Below are 25,552 nucleotides of genomic sequence, written 5' to 3' on the forward strand. Positions count from 1 at the left end.
ATTGTGTAACTTGGATCCCATCTATCTACTAAGCTTTGCTCATGAAAAAAAGTAAATTAATGACATCCATCTACAATATATTAAAAGTCATATAGAGGATGGTAGTACACTGGAAGTTCTAAACTGACAATATTTCAATTCTAACAAAAATATCCACATCTCTGAATTCTGTGACACAGAAAGCAGACAGCAACATCTGTAATTATTAAATGCCAAAGATCTAAACCATAAAGAATCTAAAACAAATTAAATGCATGTATGTAATTCTTAACAAGCAATTTTACTTAAAATCTAAAGCTACCTTTAAAATCTATTTCTAGTTTGAGAGTAACCTTTCTTCATGAGCAGACCATAATAGAATTAGGATTATTTCCAGAAACGTTGTCTGTTATAGTTAGTTGTATTTAAGCCCCCAGTGATCTCTGCATTTATTTGCACTGTAAAAAATAAACAGCTGTATAGTGCCTTTCTGGGCAGTCAATAGATTTTATTTACACTGCTTTGAGAAAAGGAGACAAAAGACATCCCTTCACAACTGTTTTACAGCAATCTCAGTTTGGAGGGTTTTTTTGTTTTTTTATAACATATGAATACTTATATAAAATGCATATGAACATAACATACATATATATGTTTATAGAAACACAAATAAATAGACAAAGATAAACTGACCATGAAGTCTGTCGAAGCACAAATTTATAACTGGCCACCAGACACAGAACTTACCTGTAACGGAGAAAAATCATTATTCGCCTGAGAAAAAATTAAAATACCACTGTCATTTACATGGGAAGAAAAGTAAATAGAAAACAATAATCATGGAAAAACCTGTGTCCTGTAAAGATTTCTTTCCATCAGAAGATGCAGAAATATTTTTCTCCCAGTGAAAACGTTTCTCAATCACCCCAAGTTTCTTCTCTGCTTTCTCCCCCAAGGCGCCGGTGTAGACGGCCAGTATGGACTTTTTTCCAGAGATGAGAAGTAGAAATTTGCACTTTATCGGGAGCGGGTGCACTTTTCCCCCTAGCCCCCCTTCCCACTGCCTCCAAGATGGTAGGAAAGTTGTCGTTTCGGAGGGCAGAGGAGCCGCTCTCTGGTGTTATGTCCTCTCAGTGCCTGTAGTGGTGCTGTAGGAGGCTGCTGCCTCTTCTTGTGCAGCCCCGGCAGCCCTGCCTTCTTGGCTGGAGAGTATATTCAGGGATTTCCCCTTAATAATCACCGACCCTGGGAGCACTTTTTAGTTTCCAAAATAAAAATATGATCCTCACCCCTCTTGCTTGACAGGGAAAGGCTCTCGCCGGAGCCCAGGGGGGAGCAGTAGCAGCGGCAGCCGAGGTTCCTAGTCCATTGCCAGCGCCTCTCACTCTAATCTGTCAGCCCAGCCGAGGGAAAAGGGGGGAAGGAGAAAAAAAAAAAAAGCAGCTGAAAGGTAAGCAGAGGCGGCCCCAGGCCCGGCCCACATCCCCGGGCTCCCGTAGGGCGGCGGGCTGGGCCGCGCAGGCAGGGCGGGCGGCGAGCGTGCTTACGTGAGGCCGGGGACTTGCCGGCCCGCGCCAGGCCCCGGGCGGAAAATGAAAGGGTAAGAGGGGCTGACGCTGGGGCGACGGGGGCTGGGGACCTGGGGGTCTTGGGGGCGCCCGCCGGTGGCAACGGCGGACGGGCGGGGGTCCAGCCGGGACCGGAACAGGGCGAGCGGCGCGGCCTGCGCGGGCCAGGGTGGGGGTGTGGGCGTGAGGGGGGGCGTCGGCTAGGCCTCGGGCCGTCGGGCTCCACAGCGACCGCGCCCTCCCTCGCACCCTAGACCTCCCCGCGACCCCTTGACTCCCCCGGGGTCTTCGGGCGGGATGGCAGCGCGGCCGGGCCGGATCCCGCGCCAGCCTGGAGACAGTCCCATGGGGCGACAGGCCCGGACTGCCAGGAAAGGGGTGTCAGGGCCTAAGAGTCGGGAATGGACGCACACCCCCGGGTCTTTTGCCAACGCCCCCCGGATTCCGGTAATAGTTGAATTTATTTATCCCCCTCCTCCGCGCTTGGGGCAGCCAGGCCGGGGCGGGGCGGCCGGCCTGGCGGGCGTGGGGTGGGGTAGAGGGCGGTGAGGAGTCAGGTGCAGCCGCGGCCCGGAAAGTTTCCTTTTAGGCCCGAATTGGGGGCTGCACTCCTTTCGGGTATCCCTGGTCCCAGCGCCCGGGACCCCGGAGCCCGTAGGGGGAGAGCACTTGGCTGTTTTGAAACTCTTTGCCAATTCCCGTCCATTGAAGGTACTCGCGCTCCCGCACCCCTCGCCCGCGCCCCACCCCACTCCCTGGCGAGCCCCTTCAGGGCTGCAAACTCCAGCCATTCCCTAGGAGCCCCCCAGGCCGGGGAGGGAGCCTTTTCTTCCAGTTTGGAAAAGTTTTGAAGGGATTTTTCTTGGTTATATTACTTAGTGACTGTGCTTTTTGGGGGCGGGAAGGGGTGGAAGTAAATTCAGATGGTGTTTCTACCGGGCAGTCATTCCTAATCGCTACTTTAGCCCTTACTTCAGAAACCGGGGTGTTATTTTCAGAGTTAGTACCCTATATCCTTTCATCCCGGACTCCTTAGGGTCTAAAATCCCCCTTTCTGGACAGCACCGGCAGCGGGAGAGATTTAGGGAGCAGTGTGGATACTGTCAATGAGAAGGGGGCAGGACCAGGCAGGATTTCGGGAGCAGCCCCCAGATGTAGGAGTTTCCCCTCCAAGTTGGTCACTGTCGGGTCAAACAGACACGTGAACAGAACCCTCGGGGGAGACCCTGGTTGTCAGAAGGGTTGGAAGCATTAAAATTAGGAGCAGGGCAGATCCTGAAACAAGGTCTAAAGTTTAAGGAGCAGTAGTTTGTTTTCATAATAACTATTTGGATTTGTGTGATTGATATTATTATATTTGACCTTAGAAAACTAGGGATTTTAAGGAAACCTTATTGCCACAACTCAGAAGGGTCTGCGGAAGATTCCTTGGGGGAACTGAACATACCTGACACTGTGGTTTTGGTATGAGGCTTTTTTTTTTCTATGTCAAATGGACTTAATTTTGGCTATATTTTAGTGCCTACCACGAGCTCTAAAAGTTTTTTTTTTTTTTTTAATGTTGTAAGCCTAGATTTCCAAATCTAGATTTCCTGCTTTTCACGGGTGGGATGTTTCCTGTTAGCTACACTTACCTCGTTTTGAGATTGTTCTTTAGTATTGAAGTGGAAATGTTAATGTACCCTGCCACCCCCAAGTGTGGGCATGTTTTGAGGGGTTATCTTTCCTCTTCTATTTGTTCCCTTTTTTCCCCCTCTTTCTGGTGGACTTAGGGCAGTATGTTTTCCTCTTATGTGTCCTGCTTGGTAGGATGCTGGAGTTTGCTGGCAGAATATTCCACATTCTGACAACTCAGTCCCCATACCACTATTATACAGTGAAAGGTGGCACTTGCGGAGCGGTGGGTAACCCATGACTTGGTCAGTTCTCACTTCTGTGAGACCCCTTAGTGATTCTAAGTGTCTCTTTCTTTCCTTTTGTCGCCTAAAATCACACTTCTGATTCTCTGCAGTGATAGATGCCTAGCCATTTAGTATTTTACTTAAGAAAATCTTGAGATTGTATGGATTTGATGTCTAAATGCAAATTACATGTAATGGTTAACTTTATTGATTAATTAGAATGCATATTAACTTGGACATCTTCATATAAATGTGTACCACAAGTTCTTGTGTCTATTATAGTTTGTCCATATTTTTAAAGCATTTTGAATGGAAAAAATCATTCTTTGAGTCTCCTTTCTTAGAACATTTTAAGATTTAAAAAAACAACCTTTTTCCTCATAATTTGTTATTAAGATACATTGTGTCCATTTCATATTCCTAAACTTTCAAAGGCTGTGTATGTACAAATCCCAAAAGTTTTATACTTTTTTTCACCCCGTCCCAAATATATATTAATTAACTGATCTAATCACTTCATTTTTTTTTTTAATCACTTCATAAGGAGCCCTTGTGTCCCAGTGGTTAAGAGCTAGGCTGCTAACTGAAAGATGGGAGGTTTGAACCCACCAGCTGCTCTGCTAGAGAAAGATGTGGCAGTCTGCTTCTGTAAAGATATACGGCCTTAGAAACCCTATAGGGCAGTTTTACCCGGTCCTACAGGATCTCTCTGAGTTGGAATCAACTCAACGGCTATAGGTTTGGGTTGTTTTGGGGTTAATCACCTCAAGGGCTACTTTGTTCCTGAAGGAGTGGAGGAGGGTTTAATGTTTTTAAAACTTAGAGTCTGTTTGAAACAAATAGAAGACTTTTAGGGCAAATATTGAATTAAGTTTAAATTCCTAAGGGAATATACTTTTGCACTTCTAAATGTTTTGTCTCAAAAGTATATGTTTATTTTAATTTGTAAGTCCGAAATAACCAAATTTTCTTTCTTCTGAAAGATTGTATATTTGTACACCATATCCCAACTATAGAAATCCGGATGATGTGGTGGTTAAGACCTACGGCGGCTAATCAAGAGGCAGTTCGAATTTACCAGGTGCTCCTTGGAAACTGTATGGGGCAGTTCTACTCTGTCTTATAGGGGTCGCTATGAGTCCTCGACAGCAACGGGTTTGGATTTGGTTTTATCCCAACTATTTTTCTCAGTGAATCAAGTTGCTAGTATTTTTGCATAAATGAAAATTTTAGTTTAAGTAGATTTAAAAATTTATAAGTCAGAGCATCCAAAATGTCCTTTCAAAAAAATTCTGATCCGTTCATTCTTATCTGAGGTGTTCCCCCAGGGTTAGCAATTCTAACCATGCAGGTTTGGAACAGTAATTATGGATGAGAGGTCATTTATAGCCAAATACAGTGAGAGAACAATATTCTCAGTTATGAAACACCCTCTCCCTCCATGTACACACACACCTAGTAACTTGTAAACAGTAGGCGAATAGGTGAGACTGGGTTGGAGGCAGCAAATTGTGCCCCCCCAAAATAAACTCCACTATGGAGTCATATCTTAAGTCTATTTAACTTATGCTAATGAAACTCTGTGCTTGGCAAAATAAACAGCCAGTAGAGTCCCCTTCCCCATTCCAGCAGGTACAAGTTTGTCCCCAGGCCCTGAATGTAATGAGTGATTTAGAGAATGCTCCTGGCTATCTTGAGACACTTGTGGAGATACTTTTGACTAAGGGTTAAGCCTTCCTCTTTTTCTTCCTTGCATTTGAGATTATAGACTAACTGAAAATTGGTTCTGATTCTTCCCCTGAATGTGATTTGTTTTTTGAGAGCTTTTTGGTTAATTTTATTTGTAGTGTGATATCCTGTAGCTGGACACATTTGGACGGGGCTTTGAGTTCTGATCCCAGCTCTTCCCCTGGGAAGGTTACTAATTTTTTTTTTTTTAATCTGTAACATGGAAATAAAATTTGTTGATGTAAATATTAAAATAAGATAGCCCTCGTATTTGGCCAATAAAACCCTGTTGCCCTTGAGTTGATTCTGACTCATAGCTACCCTATAGGACAGAGTATAACTGCCCCATAGCGTTTCCAAGGACTGCCTGGTGGATTCCAGCTGCTGACCTCTTGGTTAGCCATCGCTCTTAACCACTAAGCCACCAGGGTTTCCATTTGGCCAATAGTAGGTGCTTATTAAATGTTAATTCCCCCTAGTCCACTTTACCTTTTTATTGTTGTTAGGTGCCTTCCAGTTGTTTTTGACTCATAGAGGCTCCACAGAGATTTTTTGGAAGTAGATTGCCAGGTCCTTCTCCCACGGAGCTGCTTGGGTGGGTTTGAGCCACCAACCTTTTGGTTAGCAGCCAAATGCTTAACCATATGTACCACCAGGGCACCTTACCTTTCTAATTCCAAAAAAAAAACCCCGTTGCTGTCAAGTCCATTCTGACTCATAGCAACCCTATAGGACAGACTAGAACTGCCCCATAGGGTTTCCAAGGAGCGCCTAATGGATTCAAACCGCCCACCTTTTGGTTAACAGCCATAGCTCTTTACTACATCACCAGGGTTTCTAATTAGCACCATCTAAGTACCGTTTCCCTTATTCATTTGCCTTTTTTTCTGAATAAAAACAATACTGTTCATACTGTGCTAGGATAATAAACCTACTCATCCCATTATCAGGAGATGACCATGTTATCATTTTGGTGTGTTTTCCTTCTTTTTTGTGCTGGTGTATGTACATACAGGATAAACATGAATTTAGGATCTCTGTGTAACTACAGTTGTATTGGTTAAAAACTTCAGCTCTGGAGGCAAACTTGAATCCTAGCTATTAACCTTGGACAAATTACATAACCTCATTAAGTCTCAATATCTTCATCTGTGAAAGGAGGTGATAATGGTACCTACTTCATAGAGTTGCTATGAAGATTGTATAAATGAGAATTGCACATCAAGCCTTTATGCCTGGTTCATAACCTTCATGTATTTTCTTCTATAAAGATGTTTCATATTCTTGATGTGAAGTTTCAATGAGTTCTTGATTTCAGTATATATTAATACTGCAGATAGGTATTTGAGTAGATAAACTATTATAATTACCTTCATGGGGGCAAATATTTTGTCCCAGTAAAGATTTAGCAGTATATTCATGGAGTTATAGACATAGACATTAGCCTAGCCTCTGCTGTTGAATTCTGTGAGTTGGCAAGTGTAAAGAAGTTATAAGTACAGAACTGGGCAAAGAGGAGGTGGATTTATTTTACTCCTGACTTCTTTTAAGCTCTTGAAGTTGTCTACGTATGTGTGCACACGCAAGTGTGTGTCTACGTGACTAGTGTGTTATATCATTTTGAAGGACATGAGTAGTTTGTGGCTTTGGTAGGCTCATTTTGGGATGGTGAGGACGTTCATTTACCTGAGGTAGCGGTAGGAGGAGCTGAAGCCATTGTTGGCTCATTCATTTAACAGATTAGCCTCTTTGTGCTTGCTTTGTGGCAGCTCCTTGCAATTCAAAGACAACATTCTCTGCCCTTTAGGAGTTTGTAGTCTGTTAACCAACCAAAAAAAAAAAAAAAAAACCCAAACCTATGGCCATCGAGTAGATTCCCACTCGTAGTGACCCTAGAGGGCGGAGCAGAACTGCCCCATAGTGTGTCCAAGGAGTGGCTGGTGAATTTGAATTGCTGACCTTTTGGTTAACAGCCGAACGGTTAAACAGTCCACCACGAGGGCCTATTAAACCAAAAAAAAAAAAAAACAACCAAATCCCTTGCCCTCGAGTCAATTCTGACTCATAGCCAACCCCGTAGGACAGAGTAGAACTGCCCCATAGGATTTCCAAGGAGCGACTGACGATTTTGAACTGATTGAAGCAGTTGGGTTCCTAATCACTGTACCACCAGGCCTCTTAGAAAAGCAAAATAAGCTGACATTTACAACGTTGGGAGTTTAGCCTGAAGGAAGGAAATCTAGTTCTCATTTTTGGCCTAGGGGCAGACCTTAATGTGAGGGCTTTCTTGAGGAGGTTTCTGCTCTAAGGCTGTGGGAGGGGTTGGAAAGGTGGGACCTGCAAGTATGAATAAATGCCTAGGGACAAAAGAGTATTGTGTGGCGCTGAGTGTGATTCTGTAAGACTCCGGAGGGAGTAGGGGAACAGTGAGGGGAGGTGAGGTCAGCATGGCCAGGGCATGAAGAGTTTACATGCTGGACTAAGGAGTTTGGATTTATCTGTTAAATTTATAAGTGGTCACTGAAGGCCTTTGGCTGAATAAACTATTTGCATTTTAGAGAATTTGAGTTGTGCAGAATGGAATAAAGAAGGGCAAGACTGCCAACCAAAAGGTGGACAATTTGAATCCACCACCTTCTCCTTGGAGATGCTATGGGGCAGTTTTACTCTGTCATGTAGGGTCACTGTGAGTCAAAATCGACTTGACAGCCATGGGTTTTGTTTTGTTTTACTCACAGATGGCAGCCGAAGTTGTAGAAGTAGATACATTTGGTATAGTTGGGACTTTTTGGGGTAAGGGAGCACTTTGAAAATATGATGAGCTTTATAGACCCTTCTCCAGAAATCTGCACATGTATGCACATTCACAATTTTATACATTTGGTGGTGAAACCTGGGCTAATAACCTCTGATCTTGGGGTTAGTGCAGAGTAGAAATTATTCAAAATGTTTTTGTTTGGCTCACACTTTTTGTATGTGACTATTATTGCTATTTAAAAAAATAGATAAGGAAATATAAAATAAATGTTCTCTCAAGGTCACACATCTTGTATTTTTAAAGTTTAAATGAATGGCTTACATGAGAAAACAGGAGATTTAGTGGATATTTTTCAATTTTTATCTTCTTTTGAAAAATTGGAAGATGTATTTTTTTTCTGGAAACCATAGGCCTGCGTTTGTTTTTTTTTTTTTAATTGCAACATCTTGCTGGAACTGGTTGGAATCGGCTACCTTGAGAAGAGCAAAGTTTGCTGAAGCCTGCCTCTGGCTCACTCCTGCAGCCCCTGTAGGCATTTCGTCATGTACTCCTATAAAGTAAGAATAAAAGAACCTTGGGGAACATTGACTTTTAAGGGTGGGGGCAAGAGAAGGAAAACTACTGACTAAGCAGCTGGAAAGGAGAGGTTTTCAAAAAACAAAGTGGTCGACAGTGTCAAATGCTGCAGAGAAGTCAAGCAAGATACAAACTGGAAAAGTGAATGTGCAGTTTAGCAACAAAGAAGCCATTAGTTTCAGATTCTTAGCAGAACAAAAGAACTTTGAGAAGCATAGCTACAACTTAGTTTTTCTTTCTTTTTGTTCTGCAATATAGCCTTTCTGTAGTAAGAGAGAGGGACTGTAACATGGATAAGAACTCAGAAAGCATTTGCTGTTAAAGGTTCATTACCTGCAGCTAATTAGTGCTGTTAACCAGATCAATCAAACACTGCTCATTTGGCTAGTATTTTCGGTCACAAGAATATTGGAATATAGGTGCTCTGTAGAATACAGAGGAAACCCTGGTGGCGTAGTGGTTAAGTGCTACGGCTGCGAACCAAAGGTCGGCAGTTCAAATCCACCAGGCGCTCCTTGGAAACTATGGGGCGGTTCAACTCTGTCCTATAGGGTTGCTATGAGTCGGAATCGACTCGATGGCACTGGGTTTGGTTTGGTTGGGTGGAATATAGAAAATATTTTTAATATTAAGTTTTTAGTGTAGATTGTAGTTCTCAGTGGATTTGTTACCCTAACCCAAAGAAAGTGGGAGAGCCTCAATTAATGAAGAAGAATTACACTGTACCGTTCAGAAAACCACGAGCAGCTGGAGAGCACATTTTAGCCCTGCAGATTCTAGATTAAAATGATAATAATAATAGAGCCACTACTACCTGTTTCTAATAGTAGTTAATGTTAAATAATTACTATATGCTGGGTACCATGCTGAGCACAGTTCATGAAATATCTAATTGAATGCCCCTAAATGACTCAATGAGGTACATGCTCTTGTACCCCGCCCCCCGCCCCGGCAAAAAAAAAAAAAAAAAACTCACTGCTATTGAGTCGATTCTGACTCATAGGGAGCGACCGACCCTACAGGACAGAGTAGAACTGCCCTGCCCCATAGGGTTTCCAAAGCTGTAAACCTTTAGGGAAGGAGACTGCCTGCCACATCTTTCCCTCACAGAGCAGCTGGTGGATTCAAACCCCTGACCTTTCAGTTAGCAGTCGAGTGTTTTAACTGCTGCGCCACCAGGGCTCCTTACATTCTATTATAATCCTTCTATTATAATCCTTCCTTTATACGTGAGAAAACTGAAGTCTGAATAACTTGCCTAAGATCATACAACTAGTAATTAGCATAGCTAGATTTGAGCCTCATCTTTCAACGCCCACCAGAGCCAATGAGTACTCTTTATTGCTGCATAAACTATCATTGCCTTTCTAATAAGCCAGGTAAGGAACTAGTATAAAGGCCATTTAAATTATTTTAATTTAAATTTATAGTGAAAACTTATTTGTACAGTGGGTTTGAGCACAGTATTTGGTATATAATAGACATTCAATAAGTATTATTATTTGATTTATTTCTAAATATTTAAACTTTAATTATAATGAATGCTGCTTATATTTTGGGTGATACATGGTTTTCCTCATTGATTTTTTTTATGACATCAATTGATAGATTTTCATTCCTTGGTCTAGCTTTACTACTTTTCACATTCTCAATATACTTACCTGTTTAGTGTTTTATTACATTTTTGTGTTCCGTAAAGTTGAATTAAAACACATTTCCGAAAAGGCGTAACATGGAAGGAAAGACATTTTCAAGACCTTGAAGTATGAGGCTCTAATGTGATTTTAATAGTAGTCACTCCTTCCGGGTTAAGTAAATATTCTTTTCATTTGCATTCATTGTATTGGAAACTAACATTGTGAGAATTTAGATTCATGCTGGGTTAAAAAAAAAAAAAAAAGGCAGTAAGGTATGTTGTAAGTCTAGACTCTTTAAAGGTGGTAGAATATGAAATTACAGATGGGAATTACGGAAACATGCTGTGGCAGTGAAATGAACATGCTTCTGAAACATGAGAATCAAAAGAACAGTAATGACATACAGTGATTCCACATGGAGGTGAGACAGCGACAGTCCCAAAGAGAGTAATGTTCATATTTTTGTCACATTGTTTTATGGTTGCTGTTGGAAGACTGAAAGCGTTGTTGGCTTCTTGTTAAAAGCTTAACTTCCTTACTCTTCTCCCTGCTCATGTCTTATTCCTCTATGTTTACGTGAATTGTTTTATTTTCTAATTAAACTCAGCATATAATATCAAGGAGTCCTTATTCCTCTCTCCTTTTTTTTTTTTTTTTTTAAGATTTTATACCTAACCGAGGGCTGTGGGGACCACAGTCTCAGGGAACATCTAGCTCCATTGGCATAGCATAGTTTATAAAGAAAATGTTCTACATTCTACTTAGGTAAGTAGCGTCTGGGGTCTTAAAAGCTTGAAGTGGCCAACTAAGATACTTCACTGGTCCTGCCCCATCTAGAGCAAGAAAGAATGAAGAAAACAAAGACATAAGGAAAAGATTAGTCCAAAGGACAAATGGACCACAACTACCACAGCCTCCACTGACTGAGTCCAGCACAACTAGATGGTCCTTGGCTACCACCACTGACTGCTCTGACAGGAATCACAATAGAGGATCCTAGACAGAGCTGGAAAAAAATGTAGAACAAAATTCTAACTCAAAAAAAAAAACAAAAAACCAGACTTACTGGCCTGACAGAGACTGGAGAAGCCCCAGAGTATGGCCCCAGGCACCCTTATAGCTCAGTAATGAAGTCACTCCTGAGGTTCACCCTTCAGCCAAAGATTAGACAGGCCCATAAAACAAAACTTGCTGGACACACCAGCCCAGGGGCAAGGATGAGAAGGCAGGAGGGGACAGGAAAGCTGGTAATGGGGAACCCAAGGTTGAGAAGGGGAGAGTGTTGATACCTCATGGGGTTGACAACCAATGTCACAAAACATTATGTGTATCAATTGTTTAATGAGAAACTAGTTTGTTCTGTAAATCTTCATGTAAAGTACAATAAAAAAAAGTTAAAAAAAAAAAGATTTTATACCTAACTACGTTTTCTACTCTTTGGAGTTCCAGTGTATAGATACATTTGGTGTGGATATGTTTTTTCTGTGAAACCTGAATGTTGTCTGTTCTCAGTAATAGGCATTTTTGCTTTGTGGCAGTAATAAGGATGTATATTCTTTTATTTGTTGTACTTTAGATGAAATTACAGAGAAAATAAGTTTCTTATTAAACAATTAATACACATATTGTTTTGTGACATTGGTTGCCAACCCTGAGACGTGCGAACACTCTCCCCTTCTCAGCCTTGGGTTCCCCGTTATCAGCTTTCCTGCCCCCTACTGCCTTCTCATCCTTGCACCTGGGCTGGTGTGCACATTTAGTCTCATTTTATTTTATGGGCCTGTCTAATCTTTGGCTAAAGGGTAAACCTCAGGAGTGACTTCATTACTGAGCTAAAAGGTTGTCTGGGGGCCATACTCTTGGGATTTCTCCAGTCTCTGTCAGACCAGTGGTATGGTCTTTTTTTTGAGTTAGAATTTTGTTCTACATTATTCTCCAGCTGTGTCCTGGACCCTCAATTGTGGTCCCTGTCAGAGCAGTCAGTGGTGGTAGCCAGGCACCATCTAGTTGTGCTAGACTCAGTCAGTGGAGGCTGTGGTAGTTGTGGCCCATTAGTCCTTTGGACTAATCTTTCCTTTGTGTCTTTGGTTTTCTTCATTCTCCCTTGCTCCAGATGGGGCAGGACCAGTGGAATATCTTAGATGGCAGCTCACAAGCTTTTAAGACCCCAAACACTAGTCACTAAAGTAGGATGTAGAATATTTTCTTTATAAACTATGTTATGTCAGTTGAACTACAAGTCCCCTGAGATCATGTTCCCCAGCCCTAAGGATGTATATTCAGCCTCTGCTCTAAAGTGCTTGATTGCCTGCATTCTCTCCTTGAAGGGAACATACAGTAGATCTGTTTATAGTCTAAGCAAGTTGTCTCCACAGCTGAGGATGATAGCTGCTAGAGCCATTAATAAATATCATCTGGCTAAGACCCTGCCCTTTTTTTTTTTTTTTGTAGTGATATTCATCATTTATAAAAGCTAGAGTTTAGTTATAGCTTTTCTTCTTAGATTAGAAAATAGGTCAGTACTTAAATGTTAGGGTCTATAACACATTTGATCAAGATTGTGCAAACTTTGTATGTTATGTGTTTCCCTCTTCTTTTATATCCTACAATGAATGTCAAAGAGCAAAGATGATGTGAACTGCCTTTTGGTGATGTAGGGGCAAAGGACTCACTCCAGTTGTTTAAGCCTAGAGGTAAAGAATGAAAAAAGTGTATCTTTTTTCTTAGATCTGCCTTTGTGCATTTGTCGTGAATTCTTCTTTATTTAAAAAGAAAAAAGACTATTGATGTAGAGAAGATCAACTAGATAGTTATTTCCAGTTTATAGACAAAGCAGTTTTGATATTAAAACTCATTTAGAGAGAAGTTAGATTTAGAAGTGGATGACCATTTTTCCTCCTCATCCTTTCGTTTTAGATTACATAAACTGAGCCTGAATACATCAGGGAATTAAAAATATAAGTATAAAGATTAAATTGAGATTTTAAGAGGGAATTGAAAATGGGGAACAGTTAACTGTTCTAAAGGAGGAATGATATACAGATGGCTTTTAATAGGACTTTAAAATATTAAAACTCAGAAGAAATAAGGAAAAATTAATCACGGGTACATTTTTAAAATTAAGGTTGAAGAGAAGTTGTTTATAAAATGTTGAAATTAAACACCTTTTTGTAGTGAGATAGAAGGAGGTGATTAGCGAGAGCTTTGGCACATCGTAGGCAAATGTGAAAGAAGGGCAGTTAGAGTAGATAATGAATTCTTAGAAGGAAGTTTAGTAGGCAAACTGTTTTAATAAATTCTAACATTTTTTTACATTAGTTGCTAAATAAATATTAGGTAACAAATTATATACCATCTGTTTGACGTTACTTCATCATATATTCTGGAATATTCAAAATTTTTAAAGCTAAATTACATTAACTTTCTCTTGGTATATGACTGTGGCAATTAGAATTGTGTCTATTACCTGAAGTGTACCAACTTAGTAATTTTGAAATTATTTCATGATCAGTGGGTAAATGTACTTGTGTACTGTTGACATATGGATGATGTTGTGTACTGTCGAGTCAGTTCCGACACACAGCAACCCCATAGGACGGAGTAGAACTGCCCCATAGGGTTTCGTAGGCTATGATCTTTACAGAAGCAGATTGCCAGGTCTTTCTCCTGCAGTGTTGCTTGTGGGTTCAAACTGCTGACCTCCGTTTAGCAGCTGGGTGCTTAATTATCCATTGAGCTACCAAAAAACAAAACCTGCTGCCATCAAGTCGATTCCAACTCATAGCAACCCTATTAGGACAGAGTAGAACTGTTCTGTAGGGTTTCTAAGGTGCAGCTGGTGGATTCGAACTACCAACCTTTTGGTTAGCAGCTGAGCTCTTAACTACCACACCACCAGGGCTCCACCCAAAACAAAAAAACCACACCCATTGCTGTCAAGTCAGTTCCAACTCATAGCCATCGCATAGGGTTTCCAAGGCTGTAAATCTCTGTGGAAGCAAATTGCAACATCTTTCTGAGCCACTGGTGGTTTCAAACAGCCAACTTTTCTGTTAGCAGTCAATCACTTTAACCAGTATGCCACCAAGGCTCATTGAGCCACCAGGGCCCCTCAATCTATGGGTAGGCAGTCTATTTATGCATTCAGCATGGACTGATTGAGTACCTATTAACTTCTGGGCACTGTGCTGACCAAATCTGTTGCCATCTAGTGGATTCTGACTCATAGTGACCCTATAGGACAAGGTAGAACTGCCTCATAGGATTTCCAAGGCTTTTTTTTTAATCTTCATGGAAGCAGACTGCCACATCTTTCTGCCTCGTAGCAGCTGCTGGGTTTGAACCTCCAGCCTTTTGGTTAGCAGCCAAGCACTTAACCACTGTGCTACCAGGGATCCTGCTAGGCCCTGGGATATGATGATGGACAGAAAGCTCTTTGGCTGCCTGGAACTTATTGTCTAGGAGTGAAGGCAACAGAAAAATAGGCAATTACAGTAGAATATGATGAGTGCCAAAACAGGGAGGTGCACAGAGTACCTCAGAAGGACATCTAATTAGCTTTGCTTTTCGTGGTCTGCATGGGGTGATGACTGAACTGTGTTCTGAGAGCTGGCCAGAAGAGGGGCATTTGGTGGGAAAAGGTCCATTGCTTTGAGCGGAGGGAGGAGCCTTTTTTTAAGCTTGGTGAGATAGAGGAACCCGGTGTGCCTAGAGCTGTGGGTAAGGTCCCCCACTGTCCACTTTTGGGTCTCATCTCATAGATTGTAATCTTCAAAGATAGAAATTGTATCTGTTAATGTTATATCCTTCACAGCTGCTGAGAAAATGATGTCTTCACAGTGTTTAATAAATATATTAAAGCTAGAATCATGTAAATTAGACATAGAGCAAATGAATTAAACTCATATTTAGTTACTTCTTTAATAGAATACTGATTCTTTAAAGGAAACCCTGGTGGCGCTGTAGTTAAGAGCTATGGCTGCTAACCAAAAGTTTGACAGTTCGAATCCACTAGGTACTCCTTGGAAACCCTATGGGGCAGTTCTGCTCTGTCCTATGGGTCACTATGAGTTGGAATTGACTCGATGGCAGTGGGCTTGGTTTTCTTGGTTTTGATTCTTTAAAATAAAAAATTATTTCAAAAGTAATGTTTGTTATAAAAATTAGATAGTAAATATGTTTTATGATTTTATGTTTTTTATGGTGTGTTTTGCTACACAGAGTTTTAGAAGATATTTCTGGTTATTGATGGAAGAGTTCTGACAACTCTGTCCTCTCTTCACTCTAAATCAACTAAAAAGAAGAAAGAGAATGAGCAACAGAAAGGAAACTCAATTATTGATAACTACCATAACCTTGTAATCAGAGTATATGTTTAAGTGCTATTTAAAAAAACCCTTTGCAGTCGAGTCGATTCCGACTCGTAGTAACCCTGTAGGACAGAGTAGAACTGCCCCATACGGTTTCCAAGGAGCGCCTGGTGGATTCGAACTGCCAACCTTTTGGTTAGCAGCCATAACTCTTAAACACTATGCCAGCAGGATTTCCCAGTGCTATTTTTTTTTTTTTTTATTAAGTGCAGTGAAAATTGAACCAGGGCAAGTGAGGGTGTCAAGAAGGGGTGATATCCTCTGTAGAACTCAGGCAAAGTGAAGGGAGGAGCTTTATCCCAAGTAGGTGGCATACCTGAGGACCAAACCAATAACCCTCATGCTTTGGAATGGCAAAGCTGAGCATGTGCATTGTGTTCCCTGAGTAGCAGGGGAAGTGAGGCCAAATGACAAACTGTGCAGTCATAACATTTTTACGAGAAAGTCAGAGTGACCCCTGAGGGAGTAGGAGAGCAGTGGGATGCAGACCCCAAATTCTTGTAAAAAGACCAGAATTAATGGTCTGGCTGAGACTAGAAGGACCCCAGTGGTAATGGCCCCCAGACCTTCTATTGGCCCAGGGCAGGAACCATTCCCAAAGCCAGCTCTTCAGACAGGGATTGGACTGGACAATGGGTTGGAGAGGGATGCTGGTGAGGAGTGAGCTTCTTGGATCAGGTGGACACTTGAGGCTATGTTGGCATCTCCTGCCTGGAGGGGAGATGAGAGGGTGGAGGGGGTTAGAAGCTGACAAAATGGACACAAAAAGAGAGAGTGGAGGGAGGGAGCAGGCTGTCTCATTAGGGGAAGAGTAACTGGGAGTGTGTAGCAAGGTGTATATGGGTTTTTGTGTGGGAGACTGACTTGATTTATAAACTTTCACTTAAAGCACAATAAAAATTAAAAAAAAAAAAACAACAGAGTGGAGGAGAAGCTGGTGACAAGTGGCCTAGCTGAAGAGAAGTAAAGCCTAAATTATCATCTCCTCAAATCTGTGCCATATGGGCCCCTGTGAATCAGAGAGGCTGGTCCAGTGTGGAGTCATACCTCTAGGGAAGAACGTTGGTGATAAACATTTTCAGAAATAGCAGAACAGGTGAAAGTTATGAATAAATAGTTCCCTATTTTTTTTTTTTATTGGGGAGGGGAGAGTGTGTGCATGGGAGGAAGACATGGCCTCTGAAAAAAGGATTTAAAGATGAAATACAAAAACTCTAGAAATAAATAAGACAACAGAAGGCAGTAAAAATGAGCTAACTGAGTGATGGAACCAGGGTACAAAATGAAAGCGAAAAATACAGTTGGAAGGTTCCTTTCAAAGCAGCACATATATACTACAGCTGGGGATGATAGAGCCAAGCTTGAGAGATTTGAGCAATTCAAAATGGAAAAAATAAAAATTAAGAAAGACTAGTGAGAGAGTGATAGATACGGGATATGGTAAATCTAGCCTACCAATAACTGGCATCTCTGAAGAAAAGAACAGAATTGGCAGAAAATTTTTTCAAGACTTTAAAGAAGAGTTTCCCACAATGAAAGAAGACTTGAAATTCTACAACAGTTTCTAGTCTTTAAATTTTAAATTGTTGTTGTTGATTTCACCTCATAGCGACCCTATATGACAGCGTAGAACTCTGCCATCGGGTTTCCTAGGCTTTAATCTTTACGGGAACACATCGCCAGAGGAGCATCTGTTGGGTTCAAACCACCAGTCTTTTGGTTAGCAACCAAGGATTAACCATTGCACCACCAGGCTCCTTAGTAATGACATTGTGGTGCTGGTATGTGCCATAGAGTTGATTCTGACTCATAGTTACCATCATAGAGCGGGGCTATAACTGCATCGTAGGGTTTCCTAGGCTGTAATCTTTATGGAAGCACATTGCCAGGTCTTTCTCCTGTGGAGCCACTTGTGGGTTCAAGCCGCCTGTGGGTTCGAACCATCAACCTTTTGGTTAGTAGCCCAGCATTTAACCGTTGTGCCACCAGGGCTCCTTTGTAATGACAGTGGATGTTAATGACATGATATCTAGTATATCAAATAACATGCCCTGGAAACAATGAATACTGTTTTTCAAAAATACCTATTAGGCCCCAAAGAAAATCCCAGACAAATCCAGAAAGTAGAGATAACATAAGCAGATTATACTCTCTATTCTTAACTGGAACTCTAGAACAAAAGACAGCATAAACTTTTATCATCTGAAAAATTAAACAACCCTTCAGTCAAAGGAGAAATTAAAAAATCAGTCAGAAAATACTGGTAATAAAACTTCTGTGTGTTAGTACTTATGGGATAATGGGTAAAACAGTAGTCAGAGAAAATTTATAGTTTGAAATAAATTACTCAAGAAAAGAAAGGAATTCAACTCAAGAAGATAGAAAAAATAACAAAATAAACTGAAAGAAAGAAGGTATTAGCAAAGTTGAAAGCAGAAATTTGATAAATTAGAACACAGAAAAATGAAGATACTAGTAAATACAAGAGAGATTTTTTGGAAAGGGTTGGTAAAAATATTAAAGAGATAAACCTGAACTGAACCTAATCGTGAACAAAAGGAGAAAGTACAAATACCACGTGTGTGAACATACACAGAATATGGGAAAGAACCACAGATATTTAGAAAATTTAATGTAAGAGGTTCCTGTGTTAAGTTCTGCGCAGATAAGTTTGCAAGCCTGAACTTCTGTGCAAGAAAGCATTAAGCCCAGGCAACCTTCTAAGGAACGTGCTAACTTAACTACAAAACCCAAAAAAAACCATTGCCGTCGAGTTGATTCCAACCATAGCAACTGTGTAGGACAGAGTAGAACTCTGCCCCATAGGGTTTCCAGGGAGCAACTAGTGAATTCAAACTGCTGACCTTTTTGGTTAGCAGCCACGCTCTTAACCGCTGCACCACCAGGGCTCCATTGTAACTAAAGTGCTTTTTAAATTGTACAAGAATATAGAAAAAGAGAAACTTTTTTCAATTCGTTTTCATTTTTTTATTGTATCAAGTATGTATATGAGAAAACATTTGCCAATTCAACAGTTTTTACATGTACAATCCTGTGACATTGATTACATTTGTCATGTTGTATAACTATTATCTTTTTCCAGATTTTCCACCACCATTAACAGAAACTTAGTGTCCCCTAAGCAATGACTCCCATTTTCTCCCTTCCTGCCACCCTTGATAACTATTAATAAGCTGTGGTCTCTATTTGCCTATATCATATAAGTAGGATCGTACAGTATTTGTCATTTTGGGATTGACTTATTTTACTCAGCATAATATTTTCAAGGTTCATCCATGTTGTAGCAAATATCAGGACTTCATTTCTCTTTCTGAGTAATATTCCACTGTATGTGTATAACAAATTTTGTTTATCCATTCATCTGTTGATGGACATTTAGGTTGTTTCCACCTTTTGGCTATTATGAATAGTGCTTCAGTGAACATTGGTGTACAAGTTTCTGTTTGCATTCTTGCTTTCAATTCTTCTGGGTATACCTAGGATTAGGATTGCGGGGTCATATGGTAGTTCTAGGTTTAACTTTTTGAGGAACTGCCAAACTGTTTTCCACAGCAGCTGTACCATTTTGCATTCCCACCAGCAGGGAAGGAGGGTTCCAATTTCTTCACATCCTTGCCAATACCTGTCATTTTCTTTCTTTTCTTATCATAGCTGTTCTAGTGGGGGTGAAGTGGTGTCTCATTTTGGTTTTGATTTGCACTCCCTAATGACATGGGATCACTGTGAGTCTAAATAGACTTGATGGTGACTAACAGCAACAGTGACTAACGATGTTGAGCAGCTTGCCATGTGCTTGTTGACCATTTGTATATCTTTGGTGAAATGTCTATGCAACACCTTAACCCATTTTTTAATTGAGTTGTTTGTCTTTTTGTTATGTCATAGGAGTTCTTTAAATATTCTGGATATTAAACCCTCATCAGATATATGATTCCCCAAAATTTTCTTCAAATATGTAGGTTTTCTCTTTACTTTGTTGGAAAATACTTTCATATGTATAGACATAGTCTATAATAGGCTTCTTTATTCATAAAGATGAACTGATTCTGTGAATTACTTTTTCACTTATATCCAGAATATTTTTTCTTGAAGTTCATGTAGATTTACTTGAACTGATTAGTGAAAAATTTATGTTTGTCAGGCGACGGACAGGGCACAGAGTGTAAAAATTAAAGACCACATGGGTTTGCTGTGAAACATTTCCTGTTCTGAACATGCAGACTTTCAGGACAGCTAAATTTAAGTTTCAGTCAGACTTTTCTTTCCTGCACCTAAAAAGTGAAAGGAGAAAGCTGTTATGTTTGTTCTGCATTGATACGTGATTAGATATACTTAGTCATGAACGTGATTTTTACTAACCATACAAATACTTCAAGTGTTTCATTTATTTATTTTTTTCCTATTAGAGTAAGTGAAATGTTTTTTAAGGGGAATGTAAATCCTCTAACTTTACCACTGGTGGGTAGAATACAGTAATGGTAATAAGAATGAAAATGTAGGAGTAATAGCATCTTCCATTTTTCTAGTGCTTATCATGTGTAAGGCATGGTACTTGCTATATGACGTGGTTTGTATCGTTTACTCCTTAGAGCCAGCCTGATGGTGATAACATAGCTACTATTATTATCCCTATTTTACAGATAAGGAAACTGGGATTCAGAGAGGTTAAATAATTTGTTCAAGGAAGCACAGTAAGTGGCAAATTTGGGACTTAAACAACCGTATCTCCTGACTCCACAAGCATTCGTGTATCCTGTCATTCACTGGTTTAAGAGATTTCATATCCAGTTCATTAAAGGAGAGGACATTTCTTTTTTTTAATCTTTATTGTGCTTTAAGTGAAAGTTTACAAATGAAGTCAGTCTCTCATACAAAAATTGATATACACCTTGCTATATACTCCTAGTTGGTCTCCCCCTAATGAGACAACACACTCCTTCTTTCTACTCTATTTTCGTGTCCATTTGGCCAGCTTCTGACCCTCTTGCCCTCTCATCTCCCCTCCAGACAGGAGCTGCCCACATAGTCTCATATGTCTACTTGATCCAAGAAGCAAGGAGAGGACATTTCTTGAGTTTTTCTGTAGTTGTTATCTAAGCTGTTCCCCCAGCCACTGGGTAACTTTGGGAGTATGGAAGAGGGTGGGTTAGACCACGTTAGCTTGCTAAGGTCCTCACTTCACCAATTATTTAATTCCATTTCATATGGACTACATAAACCAAACCAAAAGCAAACCTGTTGCCCTCAAGTCAACTCTGAATGACAGCGACCCTGTAGAGGTAATGGATAGTGTGTAATTTCTTCTTTCCATTTTCTTATTATACCTCCAAAGACTCATAAGCCATGGTTATTACCCTGTGTGGTACGATTGGGAGAGAACCCTGAACTGAAAGATGTAAGTGTGGTCGGTAACTAGTTTTTGGGCTAAAAAGTCTACAGTGTGGGGAATATTAGAAGGAGAAGAGCATTTTTTAAAGCAGGAATTTGCTCATCCTTTGTATTTCATTTTTGTATTTCATAGAAACATTTGTTACAAATTGCCAAATATTTGCCAGCATATCAAAAACTATAGGATTTCTAAGTCACTGAAGTGTACATGTAGAACTGATCAAATATTACATGTTTTGTCATATGTATATCACTATAATAATAAATTTTAAAAAACTATTGAATTTCCGAGGGAAGTTTTGGGTCTATAGTTCATCCATTAGCATTGCAGAGGAGTTTGGGTTTTGAAAATATGCAACCATCAGTAACGAGATAAAAAGACCTGCCACCTTGTGACACTTATTGGGTAAAAGAAGTCTGCTGCTTTGAGATGTTTACAGAACTTAACCAGAGTAAAAGTTAGTTCAATTCCTTTGGGTAAGGTAACTTAATATTTTATAATGCCTCTTAATTTCTTATTTGAACTTATTATTGGGATTTGGGTTACAATGAAGAATCTATCACATTGGAAAGGTGATGTTGTAAGACTGTATTTTACTTCCAGAGTGAGCTAGCTTTGCTTATTTCTCTTTGTTAACTAGGCCTTTTGATATTTTCGTAGACAATCTGCTTCATCTTGATTCTGCAGCATTCCAAACTGTGGTATCCTTGGGGTTCTCTTAACATTGCTATGGTGCAGAAGATTTAAAATCAGGTATGGCTGTGGGGCCAGAAGTCCCTCAGTGAAATTCTCAACTTAAACCTGCCTTATACTCTCTGATTTATCATTCGGATTTCTTTTTTTTGTGGTGGCCTTTTAGCTGATGTACACAAGGAATAGAGTCACGTGATGTATGAAGGGAAACATATACACTTCTCTGAGGTTGACAATAAGCCCTTGTGCTCATATAGCCCCAAACTGTGCAAGCAGCGGCGACTCAACGGCTACGCTTTCTGTATCAGACACGTTCTGGAGGACAAGACTGCCCCCTTCAAGCAATGTGAATATGTGGCCAAGTATAACAGCCAACGCTGCACCAACCCCATCCCCAAATCAGAGGATCGTAGGTAAGAACTCATAATGGGAACCAATCCTTGATTTAATTAGTGACTTGGAAATTTTCTTTTCCTTGTCTTTTCTTTTTTGATACGGTGAATTTAAATGTTGAGTTCTGGGGGAATCTAAGTAAACTTTGGAATGCTTCTAAAGAAAAATGGGAGTGCCAGTTTTTTAAAAATGAAGTAGTAAATTTGGGGAATTATTTGAAAAGTATGTTTGTGTTTTTATTTTTATTGATTTTATAGACTTTCTAGAATTTTTTTGCAATTTTTTTCCTTTGGAATTGTTACTTGAATTCTTAGTCCTGATTCTTCTGCTTTGTAGCATTTAAAAGTAGTTCCTGACTTCTCTACTTACGTGTTATCACCTGCCTAAATGAGAAACTATTTGAGTGTTGTAATTACTGATAATAAATTTGGGGTTTTAAATTTATGCTTGAAAGGAATTAAAAATGATTACTTGAATGATTCAGAAAATGGACTTCCTATTAGACTCCCGAACAGTGGTGTTCTGCATTGTTTTATAATCTTGCCTCTTTTGGTTAAAAAAAGCTCCACATATAGTATGCTCACCATAATTTAGGGACCATATTTTTCTATAGATAGGCTTTATCACTTGAATTATGAATTATGTGCTTCCTTGAATTTAAAAAAAAATGGAGGTATTTTTAAAGAAGGACTCTTACACTGATTCTTCATCTTAGGAGAATTCACACAGTCTTTCACATATCTCCTTTTCATGTCTTCCTTTCTTCAGTTCTTCATCGAAACCATGTTGATCATTGTAGAGCATTACAGAGAGATGCTTGCTTGTTTTCCAAAAGTATTAAATACTTTTTAGATGGAAAATTCAAATCTTTTACTTGAATCTTAAAAAAAAATACGCAGCCTTCATCCATGTTCCTTTACGTAAGAAAATGTCACCTGCATAAATAGGTTGAAAGGGAATCATATATTTTAAGGACATATGATGAACACTTTTTACACTCTAAGTGTGAAATAAATAATTTGTGCTGGCAGAGAGCCCACCAAAATGAGTATAGTATGATGTGGTGATTTGGGAACACTCTTCTACAATTTCTAATAGCATTTAAGGCTTCAAATGACAATGCCTCAAAGTTTGAAACAGCTGCTTAGTGGGGCAAGGAATGAAATTTTAATCTCAGGTGAGAAAAGGACCTGTGTAGTAGGCTAAACGTCTGTCTAGTTTGATTTTAACAGGCTGAAAATGATAGTTTGTTATCTTCTTTCCCTTTTATTTTGAAGAGTGGATGAAGTTGGATTAATTTTTTTAGCTCAAGCTGCAAGCTCAAGGAGCTCTATAATTTTATCTTAAGTTCAGTTTATCACAGTTGCAGTGGTCAATCTTTTTTTTTTTTTTTTTTTTAACTGACTCTGTCTTGTCTTAATAGCTGATAGCAAGAATTGAAGTGAGAGTACCTCTGAATTTCTCCAAAGTGTTGGTCCTCTGAAGCATCTGTCTTTTATTTTCCAGGTAGTGCCTTCTTTTTTAGAAAAAGAAGGGAAAAAGGACATTTATGCTGTTACGTTAGGAGAAGCTATGTTTAATAAGCACTAAGTTATATCTTTTTTTCAAAAATTGGCCCAAGACACTATGACTGCAAATGACATTAATATTTTTGTTATTTGTAGGGTTGTTTGAAAGTAAGTTAAAGTGGACCTCAAAAGGAGGTAATATTTCTTACGTTTCCTGAAGAAATCTACATTAGTCTATGTAGTACTATCTCTGCAGCCCTGCTGGTACAGTGGTTAAGAGCTCTGCTGGTAACCAAAAGGTCAGGAGTTTGAATCCACCAGCCTCTCCTTGGAAACCCTGTGGGTCAGTTCTACTCTGTCCCGTAGGGTCGCTGTGAGTTGGAATCGACTTGATGGCAAAGGGTATGGTATGGTAGTACTATCTCTAAATCTGTGTATAAATATAAATAGTTATAACTATATGGTATAGTATAGAAAAGGTTAATATTCTAAAATCTAAGCTTTCATTATCGTTAATGTAGTTACTCTTTGTACACTTAGGAATTTAAGGTGTTTTATGTATTTTTTTTTTCCCAAGGACTTTTAATGACAAAATTATCTGATTGGCGGTCAGGTAGAGGAAGCTTCTTAATTTCTGGTTCTAACTTACCTGGTGTGTGTTGTAATGCTAACTTACAGGTTTCCACCTTTTTGAAATAGAAATAGTTCTATACTTAGTGGAAGTGCCAGTATAACTAAAAAGTAAAGTCTATTTTGTAATACGCTCGTACAGTGGAAGGCCAAGCCTCATTCCTATAGCCTTGGTTTCTCAAAGATAAGAGGCTATATTAACTCAGTTATTTTATGTAATAAATCTTTTAAATATAAGTTTCCTGTAATTTTATATTCATTTTTAGTAGTATATATTTGCCAAAATTTTTTTGTTTCTATTTATTTATTCTCTTTTTAAACAACTTTATTAGGATGTAATTCATGCTCCATACAATTCACTTATTTAAAGTATACAATTTAGTAATTTTTAGTGTATTCACAACGTTGTGTAACCATCCCCATGACGTAATTTTAGAACATTTTCATCCCCCTCAAAGAAACCTTGTGTCCATCAGCAGTCGCTCCCTGTACATGTATTCTTATGGAGTATAAATTCATATTTCCATAATTGTTTTAAATGCTGTTCATAACTAAGCTGTTCTAGTTATGAACAATTTTCTCTTCTAAAAGAGGCAGGTTTTTTTTTTTTTTTTTTTTAAGAGTTCAGACTGTTGTGGACCTAGCTAAAACCTTCTAGGTTTCCACATACACAGACACACACACACATACATACACACAAAGTATAGATTCTCTTTCTTAGCCAGAAAGGTTTTACTTAATAGGTCCATTTAAAATAAAAGAGTGTCTCGGACAGATTTATTTCCATAACAAACCAACAAAACTTAGTAAGGGTGTGTGTCTATGTAAGTCCGAATTATTTGGGAAATATGTATTTTTAACAGTTATTAAAAAAAAAAAAAATTAAGTAGCCCAATGGATTCGAGGATTGATATAGATACTTACTTTTACCTTATGGCCTTTTTTTCCTAAACTGTCTTCTGTGGAGATGTCACAGGTATGCTGCAATAAAAATAAGTTCCATTTTCAAACAGTCATGGGAAATACTGCCACATACGCACATCTTGGAGCTTCATAATATACATTAATCATACAAAATGCTTTGAGAAGTCATCCAGTAGAAATTAACAGCAACAAAACCATTGTTTAATTTTAAGTCACCATTTTCTACATTTAAGCATGGAATAGTGTATTTGTGGCTAACTTGTTAATATACTGTGAAACTGTATAAGGAAAAAATCACTTTTTTAATCTAGTGGTTAAAAATCTCTGTGGGTTTCAGTGTAGTTTGTTGGCATAACATCTATTATATTTTTCTCATTATACACAAAGACTTTGTCCTTTCATAGGATTTTTAAAATAGCATTTAAATTACGAAAATAACTTGCCCATTGTTGAAGACTAATAAGAGGCTGCATGAAAT

At 39.4% G+C, this 25,552-nt stretch overlaps 1 protein-coding gene across 9 annotated transcripts in view; it reads left to right on the plus strand.

Annotated features, from left to right (window-relative positions):
- The first annotated feature begins 1,314 nt into the window (after nucleotides 1-1,314).
- The window catches only part of INO80D (INO80 complex subunit D), a 61,720-nt gene continuing 37,482 nt past the window's right edge, over nucleotides 1,315-25,552 (plus strand). The window contains exons 1-3 of one of the 9 annotated variants that reach the window (XM_023542106.2): nucleotides 1,317-1,429; nucleotides 21,587-21,679; nucleotides 21,786-22,032. In XM_023542106.2, the coding sequence (XP_023397874.1) occupies nucleotides 21,815-22,032 (218 nt within the window). In that variant the 5' untranslated portion in view covers nucleotides 1,317-1,429; nucleotides 21,587-21,679; nucleotides 21,786-21,814. Of the gene's footprint in view, nucleotides 1,430-1,465; nucleotides 1,580-1,761; nucleotides 1,995-10,806; nucleotides 20,933-21,586; nucleotides 21,680-21,785; nucleotides 22,033-25,552 lie in introns of those variants that run through there. The other 8 variants (XM_003406113.4, XM_023542118.2, XM_023542119.2 and 5 more) reach the window with 8 other exon arrangements.

This window comes from Loxodonta africana, chromosome 6 (assembly GCF_030014295.1).
Source record: "Loxodonta africana isolate mLoxAfr1 chromosome 6, mLoxAfr1.hap2, whole genome shotgun sequence".
NCBI lineage: Eukaryota > Metazoa > Chordata > Mammalia > Proboscidea > Elephantidae > Loxodonta > Loxodonta africana.